This window comes from Notolepis coatsorum (genome assembly GCF_963971535.1).
Source record: "Notolepis coatsorum genome assembly, chromosome: 3".
Taxonomy (NCBI): domain Eukaryota; kingdom Metazoa; phylum Chordata; class Actinopteri; order Aulopiformes; family Paralepididae; genus Notolepis; species Notolepis coatsorum.
This window is the reverse complement of record NC_140167.1, coordinates 162,633,312-162,651,797: the sequence shown is the minus strand read 5'-3', so window position 1 is coordinate 162,651,797 and position 18,486 is coordinate 162,633,312. Positions and strand designations below refer to the sequence as shown.

Genomic DNA, 18,486 nt, shown 5'->3' with positions numbered 1-18,486 from the left:
CCTGTCTCTGAGACACCAGACCACTGCCCTCCTGTCTCTGAGACACCAGACCACTGCCCTCCTGTCTCTGAGACACCAGACCACTGCCCTCCTGTCTCTGTGACACCAGACCACTGCCCTCCTGTCTCTGAGACACCAGACCACTGCCCTCCTGTCTCTGTGACACCAGACCACTGCCCTCCTGTCTCTGTGACACCAGACCACTGCCCTCCTGTCTGTGACACCAGACCACTGCCCTCCTGTCTCTGAGACACCAGACCACTGCCCTCCTGTCTCTGAGACACCAGACCACTGCCCTCCTGTCTCTGTGACACCAGACCACTGCCCTCCTGTCTCTGAGACACCAGACCACTGCCCTCCTGTCTCTGAGACACCAGACCACTGCCCTCCTGTCTCTGTGACACCAGACCACTGCCCTCCTGTCTGTGACACCAGACCACTGCCCTCCTGTCTCTGAGACACCAGACCACTGCCCTCCTGTCTCTGTGACACCAGACCACTGCCCTCCTGTCTCTGTGACACCAGACCACTGCCCTCCTGTCTGTGACACCAGACCACTGCCCTCCTGTCTCTGAGACACCAGACCACTGCCCTCCTGTCTCTGAGACACCAGACCACTGCCCTCCTGTCTGTGACACCAGACCACTGCCCTCCTGTCTGTGACACCAGACCACTGCCCTCCTGTCTGTGACACCAGACCACTGCCCTCCTGTCTGTGACACCAGACCACTGCCCTCCTGTCTGTGACACCAGACCACTGCCCTCCTGTCGCTACTTTGCGTAGCGTTCATAGACTATTGATACAGACATGCCGTTCCATGAGCGGAGAGACCTGCTGCAGACAGAGTGGAGGTGATGTAATTATTACAAATGGTAACTGACTGTTTTTACTGACAATACGCATTAAGCACCAGGTGTATTGCTGTGTGTGTATTATGTTCGCAGAGCGAGACAGCGTGTGTGATATCTCGCTATTGCTGCCATCATGTGTTTTAAGATGCATTCTAAAAATGTATTTCCCTAAACAATTACTTGAGTAATTCATGCGATTACTCGATCTGGGAACAGTTGTGATTGGAGGATCAAGGGAAGAGGGCAGGGTTAGGGACGACACCCAGGTCATCTTGCTCATACCTATTCAGACAGCAGGAGATACTAGCAGCTCATACCTATTCAGACAGCAGGAGATACTAGCAGCTCATACCTATTCAGACAGCAGGAGATACTAGGAGCTCATACCTCTTCAGACAGCAGGAGATACTAGCAGCTCATACCTCTTCAGACAGCAGGAGATACTAGGAGCTCATACCTCTTCAGACAGCAGGAGATACTAGGAGCTCATACCTCTTTAGACAGCAGGAGATACTAGGAGCTCATACCTCTTCAGACAGCAGGAGATACTAGCAGCTCATACCTCTTCAGACAGCAGGAGATACTAGCAGCTCATACCTCTTCAGACAGCAGGAGATACTAGGAGCTCATACCTCTTCAGACAGCAGGAGATACTAGCAGCTCATACCTCTTCAGACAGCAGGAGATACTAGCAGCTCATACCTCTTCAGACAGCAGGAGATACTAGCAGCTCATACCTCTTCAGACAGCAGGAGATACTAGCAGCTCATACCTCTTCAGACAGCAGGAGATACTAGCAGCTCATACCTCTTAAGACAGCAGGAGATACTAGCAGCTCATACCCCCCAAACAGTTCTTTATGAAATCTATTACAACAACAAGGTACTCAGCACTGAGGCATGTTGAAAAGACCAGAGTCTCAGCCAACGCAGGAAGCCTGGCCCCGGAAACTGTTTATTGGAAGGTCAATACGTCAGCACTTAACAACCGAATATTAACAGGAAGATGTGATGATAAACTATTTATATTGTAACAGCCACCCACGGTTTTCTATATCCCTCTGCAAAGTAGTGAGAGGCTGTGTGAGTCTGTCCAGATCAGAGTCACACAGATAGAGCTAACCTGACAGGATATAGAGCTAACCTGACATGGTATATAGAGCTAACCTGACATGGTATATAGAGCTAACCTGACATGGTATATAGAGCTAACCTGACAGGATATAGAGCTAACCTGACAGGATATAGAGCTAACCTGACAGGATATAGAGCTAACCTGACATGATATATAGAGCTAACCTGACATGATATATAGAGCTAACCTGACATGATATATAGAGCTAACCTGACAGGATATATAGAGCTAACCTGACAGGATATATAGAGCTAACCTGACATGATATATAGAGCTAACCTGACATGATATATAGAGCTAACCTGACAGGATATAGAGCTAACCTGACAGGATATAGAGCTAACCTGACATGGTATATAGAGCTAACCTGACAGGATATAGAGCTAACCTGACATGATATATAGAGCTAACCTGACAGAATATAGATGTTATTAACCTGACAGGATATAGAGCTAACCTGACATGATATATAGAGCTAACCTGACAGAATATAGATGTTATTAACCTGACAGGATATAGAGCTAACCTGACAGGATATAGAGCTAACCTGACAGGATATAGAGCTAACCTGACATGGTATATAGAGCTAACCTGACATGGTATATAGAGCTAACCTGACAGGATATAGAGCTAACCTGACATGGTATATAGAGCTAACCTGACAGGATATAGAGCTAACCTGACATGGTATATAGAGCTAACCTGACAGGATATAGAGCTAACCTGACATGATATATAGAGCTAACCTGACAGGATATAGAGCTAACCTGACAGGATATAGAGCTAACCTGACATGGTATATAGAGCTAACCTGACAGGATATAGAGCTAACCTGACATGATATATAGAGCTAACCTGACAGGATATAGAGCTAACCTGACAGGATATAGAGAGCTAACCTGACAGGATATAGAGCTAACCTGACATGGTATATAGAGCTAACCTGACAGGATATAGAGATAACCTGACAGGATATAGAGCTAACCTGACAGGACGTAGAGCTAACCTGACAGAATATAGAGGTTATTAACCTGACAGGATATAGAGCTAACCTGACAGAATATAGAGCTAACCTGACAGGATATAGAGGTTATTAACCTGACAGGATATAGAGCTAACCTGACAGAATATAGAGCTAACCTGACATGGTATATAGAGCTAACCTGACAGGATATAGAGCTAACCTGACATGATATAGAGATAACCTGACATGGTATATAGAGCTAACCTGACAGAATATAGAGGTTATTAACCTGACAGGATATAGAGATAACCTGACAGGACGTAGAGCTAACCTGACAGGATATAGAGATAACCTGACAGAATATAGAGGTTATTAACCTGACAGGATATAGAGCTAACCTGACAGGATATAGAGATAACCTGACAGGACGTAGAGCTAACCTGACAGAATATAGAGGTTATTAACCTGACAGGATATAGAGCTAACCTGACAGGACGTAGAGCTAACCTGACAGACTATAGAGCTAACCTGACAGAATATAGAGATAACCTGACAGGACGTAGAGCTAACCTGACATATAGCAGCACTCCTTCTGCTGCTGCACTAGGCTGGTGAGGAAGAAAGACCACTAGTCAGCGATTGTTTCACAATGGAAACATAAATCCAGTTACTCTGTTTGCTGCACAAGTCCTTGATAATCCTTGACTAGATTACCGCGGTGTCCTTGTAAAAGGTTCAGCCCGGGGTAACAGACTGCAAGCCAATTACGGATCACTGATTGAGTTGTAAGGAGTCGGGTTGATACAATTCAAACAAACACCGGGGGGATTCAACCTGGATAATTGATTCCCTCTAGAGGCTGAGGAACATCTCTCAGGCAGAGGTGAGTCATGCTGAACTGTCGACTAGAATCCTCTTCCTCGTTATCACAAAAACAACCTTTGAAGAAGCGCGTGCCTGTTTACCTTTAGAGCGGTGGGTCGCGTGCCTGTTTACCTTTAGAGCGGTGGGCCACGTATCTGTTTACCTTCAGAGCGGTGGGCAGCGGATCTCGCTACTTACAATTCAGAGCCACGACGAGCACCCCCCGCCCCCGCGGCCAACTGCAGACAGCCCATTGCAGACAGCCCACTGCAGACAGCCCACTGCAGACAGCTCACTGCAGACAGTTCACTGCAGACAGCTCACTGCAGACAGTTCACTGAAGACAGTTCACTGCAGACAGTCAGACAGTTCAGTGCAGACAGTTCACTGCAGACAGTTCACTGCAGACACCCAGACAGTTCACTGCAGACAGCTCACTGCAGACAGCTCACTGCAGACAGTTCACTGCAGACAGTTCACTGCAGACAGCTCACTGCAGACAGTTCACTGCAGACAGTTCACTGCAGACAGCTCACTGCAGACAGTTCACTGCAGACACTCAGACAGCTCACTGCAGACAGTTCACTGCAGACACTCAGACAGTTCACTGCAGACACTCAGACAGTTCACTGCAGACACTCAGACAGTTCACTGCAGACAGTTCACTGCAGACAGCTCACTGCAGACAGTTCACTGCAGACAGTTCACTGCAGACAGCTCACTGCAGACAGTTCACTGCAGACAGTTCACTGCAGACAGTTCACTGCAGACAGTTCACTCAGACAGTTCACTGCAGACAGTTCACTGCAGACAGTCAGACAGTTCACTGCAGAGTTCACTGCAGACACTCAGACAGCTCACTGCAGACAGCTCACTGCAGACAGTTCACTGCAGACAGTTCACTGCAGACAGTTCACTGCAGACACTCAGACAGCTCACTGCAGACAGTTCACTGCAGACACTCAGACAGTTCACTGCAGACACTCAGACAGTTCACTGCAGACACTCAGACAGTTCACTGCAGACAGTTCACTGCAGACAGCTCACTGCAGACAGTTCACTGCAGACAGTTCACTGCAGACAGCTCACTGCAGACAGTTCACTGCAGACAGTTCACTCAGACAGTTCACTGCAGACAGTTCACTGCAGACAGTCAGACAGTTCACTGCAGAGTTCACTGCAGACACTCAGACAGTTCACTGCAGACAGCTCACTGCAGACAGTTCACTGCAGACAGTTCACTGCAGACAGTTCACTGCAGACACTCAGACAGCTCACTGCAGACAGTTCACTGCAGACACTCAGACAGTTCACTGCAGACACTCAGACAGTTCACTGCAGACACTCAGACAGTTCACTGCAGACAGTTCACTGCAGACAGCTCACTGCAGACAGTTCACTGCAGACAGTTCACTGCAGACAGCTCACTGCAGACAGTTCACTGCAGACAGTTCACTGCAGACAGTTCACTGCAGACAGTTCACTCAGACAGTTCACTGCAGACAGTTCACTGCAGACAGTCAGACAGTTCACTGCAGAGTTCACTGCAGACACTCAGACAGCTCACTGCAGACAGTTCACTGCAGACACTCAGACAGTTCACTGCAGACAGTTCACTGCAGACACCCAGACAGTTCACTGCAGACAGCTCACTGCAGACAGCTCACTGCAGACAGCTCACTGCAGACAGTTCACTGCAGACAGTTCACTGCAGACAGTTCACTGCAGACACTCAGACAGCTCACTGCAGACAGGGTCGCGTGCCTGTTTACCTTTAGAGCGGTGGGCCACGGATCTGTTTACCTTCAGAGCGGTGGGCAGCGGATCTCGCTACTTACAATTCAGAGCCACGACGAGCACCCCCCGCCCCCGCGGCCAACTGCAGACAGCCCATTGCAGACAGCCCACTGCAGACAGCCCACTGCAGACAGCTCACTGCAGCCATTTCACTGCAGACACTCAGACAGCTCACTGCAGACAGTTCACTGCAGATACTCAGACAGTTCACTGCAGACAGTTCACTGCAGACAGTTCACTGCAGACACCCAGACAGCTCACTGCAGACAGCTCACTGCAGACAGTTCACTGCAGACAGTTCACTGCAGACAGCTCACTGCAGACAGCTCACTGCAGACAGTTCACTGCAGACAGTTCGCTGCACACTCAGACAGCTCACTGCAGACAGTTCACTGCAGACAGCTCACTGCAGACAGTTCACTGCAGACAGCTCACTGCATACAGTTCACTGCAGACAGTTCACTGCAGACAGTTCACTGCAGACAGCTCACTGCAGACAGTTCACTCAGACAGTTCACTGCAGACACTCAGACAGTTCACTGCAGACAGCTCACTGCAGACAGTTCACTGCAGACACTCAGACAGCTCACTGCAGACAGTTCACTGCAGACACTCAGACAGTTCACTGCAGACACTCAGACAGTTCACTGCAGACAGTTCACTGCAGACACTCAGACAGTTCACTGCAGACAGTTCACTGCAGACAGTTCACTGCAGACAGTTCACTGCAGACAGTTCACTGCAGACAGTTCACTGCAGACAGTTCACTGCAGACAGCTCACTGCAGACAGTTCACTGCAGACAGCTCAGTGCAGACAGTTCACTGCAGACAGTTCACTGCAGACAGTTCACTGCAGACAGCTCACTGCAGACAGTTCACTCAGACAGTTCACTGCAGACACTCAGACAGTTCACTGCAGACACTCAGACAGTTCACTGCAGACAGTTCACTGCAGACAGTCAGACAGTTCACTGCAGAGTTCACTGCAGACAGTTCACTGCAGACAGTTCACTGCAGATACTCAGACAGCTCACTGCAGACAGTTCACTGCAGATACTCAGACAGTTCACTGCAGACAGTTCACTGCAGACAGTTCACTGCAGACACCCAGACAGTTCACTGCAGACAGCTCACTGCAGACAGCTCACTGCAGACAGCTCACTGCAGACACTCAGACAGTTCACTGCAGACAGTTCACTGCAGACAGTTCACTGCAGACAGCTCACTGAAGACAGTTCACTGCAGACAGTTCACTGCAGACAGTACACTGCAGACAGTTCACTGCAGACAGTTCACTGCAGACAGTTCACTGCAGACACTCAGACAGTTCACTGCAGACACTCAGACAGTTCACTGCAGACAGTTTACTGCAAACAGTTCACTGCAGCCACTTAGACAGTTCACTGCAGACAGTTCACTGCAGACACTCAGACAGTTCACTGCAGACAGTTCACTGCAGACAGTTCACTGCAGACAGTTCACTGCAGACACTCAGACAGTTCACTGCAGACAGTTCACTGCAGACACTCAGACAGTTCACTGCAGACAGTTCACTGCAGACAGTTCACTGCAGACAGTTCACTGCAGACAGTTCACTCAGACAGCTCACTGCAGACAGTTCACTGCAGACAGCCCACTGCAGACAGTTCACTGCAGACATCTCACTGCAGACAGTTCACTGCAGACAGCTCACTGCAGACAGTTCACTGCAGACAGTTCACTGCAGACAGTTCACTGCAGACACTCAGACAGTTCACTGCAGACAGTTCACTGCAGACAGTTCACTGCAGACAGTTCACTCAGACAGTTCACTGCAGACAGCTCACTGCAGACAGTTCACTGCAGACAGCCCACTGCAGACAGTTCACTGCAGACATCTCACTGCAGACAGTTCACTGCAGACAGCTCACTGCAGACAGTTCACTGCAGACAGCTCACTGCAGACAGCTCACTGCAGACAGTTCACTGCAGACAGTTCACTGCAGACAGCCCACTGCAGACAGCTCACTGCAGACAGCTCACTGCAGACAGTTCACTGCAGACAGTCAGACAGTTCATTGCAGACACTCAGACAGCTCACTGCAGACAGTTCACTGCAGACAGCTCACTGCAGACATCTCACTGCAGACAGTTCACTGCAGACACGCAGACAGCCCACTGCAGACAGCTCACTGCAGAAAGTTCGCTGCAGACACTCAGACAGCCCACTGCAGACATCTCACTGCAGACAGTTCACTGCAGACACTCAGACAGCCCACTGCAGACAGCTCACTGCAGACAGTTCACTGCAGACAGTTCACTGCAGACACTCAGCCAGCCCACTGCAGACAGCTCACTGCAGACAGCTCACTGCAGACAGTTCACTGCAGACAGTCAGACAGTTCACTGCAGACAGCTCACTGCAGACAGTTCACTGCAGACAGTTCACTGCAGACACTCAGACAGTTCACTGCAGACAGCTCACTGCAGACAGTTCACTGCAGACAGTTCACTGCAGACACTCAGACAGTTCACTGCAGACACTCAGACAGTTCACTGCAGACAGTTCACTGCAGACACTCAGACAGTTCACTGCAGACACTCAGACAGTTCACTGCAGACAGTTCACTGCAGACACTCAGACAGTTCACTGCAGACAGTTCACTGCAGACAGTTCACTGCAGACAGTTCACTGCAGACAGTTCACTGCAGACACTCAGACAGTTCACTGCAGACAGCTCACTGCAGACAATTCACTGCAGACAGCCCACTGCAGACAGCCCACTGCAGACAGTTCACTGCAGACAGCTCACTGCAGACAGTTCACTGCAGACAGCTCACTGCAGACAGTTCACTGCAGACAGTTCACTGCAGACAGCTCACTGCAGACAGTTCACTGCAGACAGCTCAGTGCAGACAGTTCACTGCAGACAGTTCACTGCAGACAGTTCACTGCAGACAGCTCACTGCAGACAGTTCACTCAGACAGTTCACTGCAGACACTCAGACAGTTCACTGCAGACACTCAGACAGTTCACTGCAGACAGTTCACTGCAGACAGTTCACTGCAGACAGTCAGACAGTTCACTGCAGAGTTCACTGCAGACAGTTCACTGCAGACAGTTCACTGCAGATACTCAGACAGTTCACTGCAGACAGTTCACTGCAGACAGTTCACTGCAGACACCCAGACAGTTCACTGCAGACAGCTCACTGCAGACAGCTCACTGCAGACACTCAGACAGTTCACTGCAGACAGTTCACTGCAGACAGTTCACTGCAGACAGCTCACTGCAGACAGTTCACTGCAGACAGTTCACTGCAGACAGTACACGGCAGACAGTTCACTGCAGACAGTTCACTGCAGACAGTTCACTGCAGACACTCAGACAGTTCACTGCAGACACTCAGACAGTTCACTGCAGACAGTTTACTGCAAACAGTTCACTGCAGCCACTCAGACAGTTCACTGCAGACAGTTCACTGCAGACAGTTCACTGCAGACACTCAGACAGTTCACTGCAGACACTCAGACAGTTCACTGCAGACACTCAGACAGTTCACTGCAGACAGTTCACTGCAGACAGTTCACTGCAGACACTCAGACAGTTCACTGCAGACAGTTCACTGCAGACAGTTCACTGCAGACAGTTCACTCAGACAGTTCACTGCAGACAGCTCACTGCAGACAGTTCACTGCAAACAGCCCACTGCAGACAGTTCACTGCAGACATCTCACTGCAGACAGTTCACTGCAGACAGCTCACTGCAGACAGTTCACTGCAGACAGCTCACTGCAGACAGTTCACTGCAGACAGCCCACTGCAGACAGCTCACTGCAGACAGCTCACTGCAGACAGTTCACTGCAGACACTCAGACAGTTCACTGCAGACAGTTCACTGCAGACAGCTCACTGCAGACAGTTCACTGCAGACAGCTCACTGCAGACAGTTCACTGCAGACATCTCACTGCAGACAGTTCACTGCAGACAGCTCACTGCAGACAGTTCACTGCAGACAGCTCACTGCAGACAGTTCACTGCAGACAGTTCACTGCAGACAGCCCACTGCAGACAGCTCACTGCAGACAGCTCACTGCAGACAGTCAGACAGTTCACTGCAGACACTCAGACAGTTCACTGCAGACAGTTCACTGCAGACACCCAGACAGTTCACTGCAGACAGTTCACTGCAGACAGCTCACTGCAGACAGTTCACTGCAGACAGTACACTGCAGACAGTTCACTGCAGACAGTTCACTGCAGACAGTTCACTGCAGACACTCAGACAGTTCACTGCAGACACTCAGACAGTTCACTGCAGACAGTTTACTGCAAACAGTTCACTGCAGCCACTCAGACAGTTCACTGCAGACAGTTCACTGCAGACACTCAGACAGTTCACTGCAGACAGTTCACTGCAGACAGTTCACTGCAGACAGTTCACTGCAGACACTCAGACAGTTCACTGCAGACAGTTCACTGCAGACAGTTCACTGCAGACAGTTCACTGCAGACAGTTCACTGCAGACAGTTCACTGCAGACACTCAGACAGTTCACTGCAGACACTCAGGCAGTTCACTGCAGACAGTTCACTGCAGACAGTTCACTGCAGACACTCAGACAGTTCACTGCAGACAGTTCACTGCAGACACTCAGACAGTTCACTGCAGACAGTTCACTGCAGACAGTTCACTGCAGACAGTTCACTCAGACAGTTCACTGCAGACAGCTCACTGCAGACAGTTCACTGCAGACATCTCACTGCAGACAGTTCACTGCAGACACTCAGACAGTTCACTGCAGACAGTTCACTGCAGACAGTTCACAGCAGACAGTTCACTGCAGACAGTTCACACAGACAGTTCACTGCAGACAGCTCACTGCAGACAGCCCACTGCAGACAGTTCACTGCAGACATCTCACTGCAGACAGTTCACTGCAGACAGCTCACTGCAGACAGTTCACTGCAGACAGCTCACTGCAGACAGCTCACTGCAGACAGTTCACTGCAGACAGTTCACTGCAGACAGCTCACTGCAGACAGCTCACTGCAGACAGTTCACTGCAGACAGTCAGACAGTTCACTGCAGACACTCAGACAGCTCACTGCAGACAGTTCACTGCAGACAGCTCACTGCAGACATCTCACTGCAGACAGTTCACTGCAGACACCCAGACAGCCCACTGCAGACAGCTCACTGCAGACAGTTCACTGCAGACACTCAGACAGCCCACTGCAGACAGCTCACTGCAGACACTCAGACAGCCCACTACAGTCTAACAGGCAGACAGCCCTGTCTAACAGTCTAACAGGCAGACAGCCCTGTCTAACAGTCTAACAGGCAGACAGCCCTGGATAACAGTCTAACAGGCAGACCTGGATAACAGTCTAACAGGCAGACAGCCCTGTCTAACAGTCTAACAGGCAGACAGCCCTGGATAACAGTCTACTATAATGGGTACAGAGAGAGAAACCACTCACCTGTGACAGCTGGGTTTTAAAATTATGTAGAGTCGCCTCCGGCATAAACAGAACGTCAGATAGCCAATTAATTTCATGGATAATTGATATGTTGCCCGTGTCCTTCCTAGCCGTTTGTACCTTATTTGCCCTGTAACATCTGCTAGAAGATGACTGGCATACTGAAGCCGGTGTATACTACATACTATACTACACATGCTGATGGCCTGTAGACAGATCACACTGCATGACACCTCTTCACCAAATTTGTAAATGACTGCCTGATTTCCCTTTTTCTTTTCTTTCTTTCTTTCCTTTTGATTATTATTTTGTTGTTGTTACGTTGTTCCCTGTTCCCCTTCCCCTAGCTGCCCCCTCCTGTTAAGCTCCTTGGGTCTCCTGAAAGGCGCTATATAAATTTAAGATATTATTATTATTATTATTATTATTATTATTATTATTATTATTATTATTATTATTATTATTATTATTATTATTATTATTATGTTGAGAGTGCAGAGTAGGACTGGGCAATACACCAATATTTATAATTTACTTTACATCTATATTATTGTATTGTTATATTAATATATTTTTTGGATATTTTGAATTGTGATACACAATGTTGTTGTATAAATTATAATATTTGAGAAATGTTAATTGAATATGTCAGCTTCAATTTGATTACGGTATCCCATGTTCCGTTACCACACTATCCAATATGATGATCCAATACAATTCAATTAATTATCTAGGTGCTTTTCCATAATTGTTAATGTGTCATCACTGATGACATCACTGGTGGCCATATTCAAACAGTCAAACTAAATGAGAGTTTTTGGATGCATGCGAGATTATGTGCAAAATAAATCAGCATTGTTTTTTGATGAAGTGACCCTTTAACACTTTGATCGCCATGGTTAAATTCATAATTTACCATCCCTCGCCATCTCTATTTGTCTATGGAGACCGTTCCCCTTCTTTGCAGGGCTATAACTTTTTAAATGTTATTGCTAAATTGACATTATTATGTTCAGGGTGTAGCAACGTTATACTTTTTCATTCACATATTCATACTAAAATACGGTCTAAAGTATAAGTATGTTTTTATCGTTTTCTGCAGCTTTCTCCAGAACGTGATTTATAGCTCCAAATGCATTATATTGATGATGAAATACAGTTTGATAGCAATCGGCGCGAGATAAAAAATTTCAACTGGACGTGGTTCTAGAAGTTACTACGTATCATCTGATGTTGACCAGATGGGCGGGGGGTCGTTTATAATTCCGTGGGCAACGTTATATCATTCATCTAGTGTGGGTGATATGATCATCAGAGCAGTTAGTAAAGAACACGTTGGAAAATAACGCTGGATCTTACCGTATCTTCCTCACGCCGTTGGGCGATGAGCGTTCAGTTCAGTTCAGTTCAGAGTTTTTATTTGCCACATGGAATAATACAATCATAGTTTCTTCATTAAAAAATCATAAATAGCCATTCCATGGACAAAAGGAGCAGGAAGAAGAATAAATCTTATAATTACCTGCCCCTAGCGTGGAGCAGAGATATTCCTATTATGGGATGTCGAAATACCCGATCCATCTCCAGGTTGTATAATAGTATATACGTCCAAATCATGTTGTTTGTCGAGTTATTTGCACCGATCGGTGTTCACTGTGTCAAGATGGAGTCCTGCTAATGATAGCGAGTGCCCGGACGAAATATGGGTGAGCACCACTTCATCCACATGACTTCCTGTTGGGCGATCTGCCGATCGGCCACCAGATGGCGCTCTTGAACCGTTAGAGAGTTGAGTGGAGCTCAGCAGTATATCTCAGGTCCCCGGAGGAGAAATATGATTTCGATCACAGATTTTTGAAATATTGATATCAAAGACGTGTTACGGCGTCTTCGGCAGAATGAGCATGGCGGGCAATGACGAGTTTCGGCGTTTCCGGCGATTAAAGTGTTAACAAAAGAAAAAGTATTCCTGAATATTGTGATATTTATTAATGTGTTAAATAACACAGGTTCATATCTGTAGATACTATATCTATATCTGTACATATCTCTTACCTACTCTTACTAGTTACGCTGCTGGCCAGTATGACTTACTACCATAGTGTCTTTATACCTGTATCACTGTATATATTAATACTACAACTCTGTACATACATCTGATTAGCACTATTACTCAGTAGTACTCATTTATATATTGTATACCCATTCTGTACTGTATTGTACCCATTCTGCAATCTGTTAAAACAATTTTCAATCAATCAATCAATCAATCATCAATCAATCAATCAATCAATCAATCAGTTTAATTACCTGTACATTGTATATTACTGTTGCACTTTACAGTTACATTTGCAGTCTGGTTGGATGCCAAACTTATTTTCGTTGTACTGTACTTGTGCTGTATGATGAATACAATTTCATATAATCATCTATTCATAGTTGTATGTCAGTGACATGGAGGTCTGACCTGGGGTCAGCTGTATGTTAGTGACCTGGGGTCAGCAGTATGTTAGTGACCTGGGGTCAGCAGTATGTTAGTGACCTGGGGTCAGCTGTATGTTAGTGACCTGGGGTCAGCTGTATGTTAGTGACCTGGAGTCAGCTGTATGTTAGTGACCTGGGGTCAGCAGTATGTTAGTGACCTGGGGTCAGCTGTATGTTAGTGACCTGGGGTCAGCTGTATGTTAGTGACCTGGGGTCAGCAGTATGTTAGTGACCTGGGGTCAGCAGTATGTCAGTGACCTGGGGTCAGCTGTATGTTAGTGACCTGGGGTCAGCAGTATGTTAGTGACCTGGGGTCAGCAGTATGTCAGCGATCTGGGGTCAGCAGTATGTTAGTGACCTGGGGTCAGCAGTATGTTAGTGACCTGGGGTCAGCTGTATGTTAGTGACCTGGGGTCAGCAGTATGTTAGTGACCTGGGGTCAGCAGTATGTCAGCGATCTGGGGTCAGCAGTATGTCAGCGACCTGGGGTCAGCAGTATGTTAGTGACCTGGGGTCAGCAGTATGTTAGTGACCTGGGGTCAGCAGTATGTCAGCGACCTGGGGTCAGCAGTATGTCAGCGACCTGGGGTCAGCAGTATGTCAGTGACCTGGTGGACTCACCTGGGGTCACACAGGAAGTCGGTGCTCTCTCCGTCGGCCCTCCACACCAGCCACTCCCTGAAGGACGGGTGGCAGAACATCCTGGTCTTGTCGCGCCTCTTGACGAGGAAGCAGGAGAGCAGCTCCATGCGCTGCAGGAAGTCCTCCCAGCGCAGCTCGCCGTGCACGCCGCCCGCGTTGATGGCCTGGAAGAGCTGCTCGTCCGTCATGGGGTGCAGCGAGGCTAGCGCCACGTCCAGCACGGGCAGCGACCGCTCGAAGGCAGAGTGGCTCATGAACTTCATGTTGCACTGCAGCTGGTAGAGCTCCGCCAGCGAGACGGGCACCACCTTGTAGCCGGCGCTCTTGATCACCAGGTGGCCGCGCTCGAAGAGGTCCAGGGTCAGCTTGAGGTACAGGTAGGAGCCCAGGCTGCGGGAGATCAGGTGGCTGCTCAGCTTGCCCACCACCCCGGGGTCGGCCTTGCCGTTCAGGCTGATGTTGTTCATGATGTCCTTGCTGCCGTTGATGCGGTACTGGATGTAGGAGTTGAGGTCGCCGTGGATCTCCTTGTTGTCGGGGAAGTGGTCCAGGGAGATCTGGGAGAAGGGCAGCGGACTGGTGATCTCCTGTGGGGGGGGAAACAAGGGACATCATGAGACCCGGTGAAAGATACGATTAGTTTTCATATGGTTATAACAGAAAGTATGTAGGTAAACACCTGTTAATTGGTGTTTAGTCTTTTAGACTAAATCTGTATTGGACAGCCACATTTCACTCCATTTCTGTATGAGCTCAGGCCTGTGCCTGTAAGAGATAGCGAAGTCACAACAATAGATAGTGGTGCAGGTCGCCTAGGCAACCCAAATCAACACAATGCAGACACATCACAGGAGAGGTGATGGAGGCTGATCACAATCAACGACAGGCTAATCCGACTGACATCTAACACCGGCTTAATCTCCCCCTCGCTGTTGTCAATTAAGTGTGTAGAACACGAGATGAAACTTAATGTGTTATTATATAGAATATCCTGTTTTTTAATCTGCACTCCGGTATCTCAAATCGCTTCCCTCCCTGAGAGACACGTGGCTGTGAGGGGCGACGGGACCAGCAAACTGCTGTGGGGCGACGGGACCAGCAAACTGCTGAGGGGCGACGGGACCAGCAAACTGCTGAGGGGCGACGGGACCAGCAAACTGCTGAGGGGCGACGGGACCAGCAAACTGCTGAGGGGCGACGGGACCAGCAAACTGCTGAGGGGCGACGGGACCAGCAAACTGCTGAGGGCCGACGGGACCAGCAAACTGCTGAGGGGCGGCGGGACCAGCAAACTGCAGAGGGGCGACGCCTCTAGCAGGCAGGTGAAGCTGAGGTGTGGTGGTGGGTGGAGGTGATGGAGACAGCACTAGCAGGCAGGACGTAGAGCAGTCGTCTGGTAATCTGGACAGACAGGCAGGCAGGCAGACAGACAGACATACAGGGCAGACAGACAGATACAGGGCAGAAACACTGTCTCTCTCTCTCCATCTCTCGCTCTCCCTCTCTCTGGGCTCGTCAAAACCCTCAGCTTCTCTCTCGCCAATGAAAACACCCAGCCAGGAGACATGTGTCACATTCACTCCTAGGCAGTTAGATTGATCCTCTCTCTCTCTCCCCCTCTCCTTCTCTACGTTTGTCTCTCGCTCTCTCCCTCTGTTTCTCTCTCTCCCTCTCTCTCTGTTTCTCTCTCCCCGTTTCTCTCTCGCTCTCTCTCTCTCTCCTTCTCTCTGTTTCTCTCTCTCCTTCTCTCTGTTTGTATCTCTCTCTCCTTCTCTCTGTTTGTATCTCTCTCCTCTCTGTTTGTATCTCTCTCTCCTTCTCTCTGTTTGTATCTCTCTCTCTCTCACTCTCTCTCTCTCTCTCTCTCTCTCTCTCTCTCTCTCACACTCTCTCTCGCTCTCTCACTCCCACTCTCTCTCTCTCTCTCTCTCTCTCTCACACTCTCTCTCTCTCTCTCTCTCTCTCTCTCTCTCTCTATCTCTTCATGTCGAGCTGTCTTGCTCTCCCAGGTCAGTCAGTGCTACGTCCACACTCCTGCCAGAATGTTCTTGGATAAAAGAAGTAGAGTATCAGGCAGAGAGATGCTGCACGACGCCCCTCTAACACTGTTCCACTCAGGATGAGCCTCACGTCAACAAGAGCAAGAACTGGAGACCTGACGCAGACTGTGAGAAACCTGCTCTGTGAGAGACCTGCTCTGTGAGAAACCTGCTCTGTGAGACAGGGCTGTACACTGCGATGATCTCGTCGCAAATTGCCCCTTAATTTGGCCGTTGCGAGTTGGAAATATTATTTGGGAGCAACGTTGCGAGTTGTGATTTCAACCCTTCATTCGCATTTCACTCCTAAATTAATCCATACAAATTGGATACATTAAAAAAAAAAAAAAAAAACACACACATTAGCCTACAACCAAGGCTGTACAGTGCGACACAATGTCGTGGTGCTATGAAAGAATCTGTCGGCAATGAATGAACTTACTGCGATCACCGATAGCCTGAGTGAAAAAAAAGATTTGCGTGTGGAGTGAATCTGGGTCACGCTATATACTTGGTACTTGTAGTCTATTGTGCGATTAAAGACCATGTCCCTATCTGCGTAGTCTATACATCCAACACCAAATCCCATAATTCCTAGCAAAACGAAACTGAATGTGGCCTCTCTTCCTTTCAATATGGGCTATTGCATCGCCAAAGAAGCACCTAATTTCAATACATTTAAGACGCAAATTTTGCTCTGCAAGAACAACGGAGTGGATATCAGTCCATCTTATGACAACCACGTCCGATGTGGAGAGATGATAAGATGATGATGATTGACGTGATGATGTGATGATTGATTGACGGGGACACGGACACTTCTAACGTTCAGGTTCAGCCATCATGCATTAGGTGAGTAGTAGTAGCAGCCCACTATTAGGACGTGAAATACTGTCTACTTAAATTTATAAAATATCAACCTATCTATCTATCTAATAATGAGACAATATGCAAATAAGATAATACTAATAATTGTCACGGTTCCCTGTATATTATGAAATGAAAGTGGCTTGCAACTTTACTGCTGGTAAAATCACTGTTTATTTCTCGTTTAGCATAGTATTACATTCCACTTCTATAAACAATCAAAGTCCTACCGTAAGAGCCTCATACGGGTCAATTAAACCTTTTTGATTAGTCTTTCCTTCGAGCTAAGTTGGACTGAACATTTCACTGTCAAAAGCGCAAATGTAAATAAGGTTGCATCGCAACACGGTTTTCAAAATAAAGGTCACATATACAAATACCTCTCAATTCTTATTAAAAAAAGTCCCGGATATACATAAACATTAATTGGCATAGATCTCTATAAACGGCCCAACACATTGATCACTTTAGGCACACACTGAAACCAGTAACATCACAAATATGAAGCAGGTAATTACCCATACAAATAATAACCCTTTCATGGGGTTATTTACAATAATAATTCATTTGATTTCTAAAGCACTTTTCATTGTGAAACAAATGTATGCAGAGTTTCTTGTCCTCCTGATTAATGCAATGGTGTGTGTGTGTTGTGGTGATCTCATTCAAGGAGCACTACACAAGCGCGCGCACACACACACACAGTTTGTTGTTTTTGTTCTATTAGTGATTTACACACTCTCTCAGTTGGTTCATTATAAAAGATACAAACCTGAAAACAAACGTACTTAAATGTTAAATAAAAGGACCACAGTAATGAGGCAGGAGAAACATATTTTTTAAATAATGGTAAAATTGTTATTAAAAAATGTGCCCCTAAAAAATATTTTTTGCCCCTAAATTTCTCATTTAGGGGCAAGTGTGCCCCTAGTGAAAAAGCTTAGCGTACAGCCCTGTGAGAGACCTGCTCTGTGAGAGACCTGCTCTGTGAGAGAGACCTGCTCTGTGAGAGAGAGACCTGCTCTGTGAGAGACCTGCTCTGTGAGAGACCTGCTCTGTGAGAGACCTGCTCTGTGAGAGAGAGACCTGCTCTGTGAGAGAGACCTGCTCTGTGAGAGAGACCTGCTCTGTGAGAGACCTGCTCTGTGAGAGAGACCTGCTCTGTGAGAGACCTGCTCTGTGAGAGAGACCTGCTCTGTGAGAGAGACCTGCTCTGTGAGAGACCTGCTCTGTGAGAAACCTGCTCTGTGAGAGACCTGCTCTGTGAGAGAGACCTGCTCTGTGAGAGAGACCTGCTCTGTGAGAGACCTGCTCTGTGAGAAACCTGCTCTGTGAGAAACCTGCTCTGTGAGAGACCTGCTCTGTGAGAGACCTGCT

At 47.9% G+C, this 18,486-nt stretch overlaps 1 protein-coding gene across 1 annotated transcript in view; it reads right to left on the bottom strand.

Annotated features, from left to right (window-relative positions):
- tanc1b (tetratricopeptide repeat, ankyrin repeat and coiled-coil containing 1b) overlaps window positions 1-18,486 on the bottom strand; it is a gene marked incomplete at its 5' end in the record, with an annotated part of 277,345 nt that overhangs the window by 75,699 nt on the left and 183,160 nt on the right. The window contains one exon of the mRNA XM_084311419.1: window positions 14,183-14,790. Coding sequence (XP_084167545.1) covers window positions 14,183-14,790 — 608 coding nt within the window. The remainder of the gene's footprint in view (window positions 1-14,182; window positions 14,791-18,486) is intronic.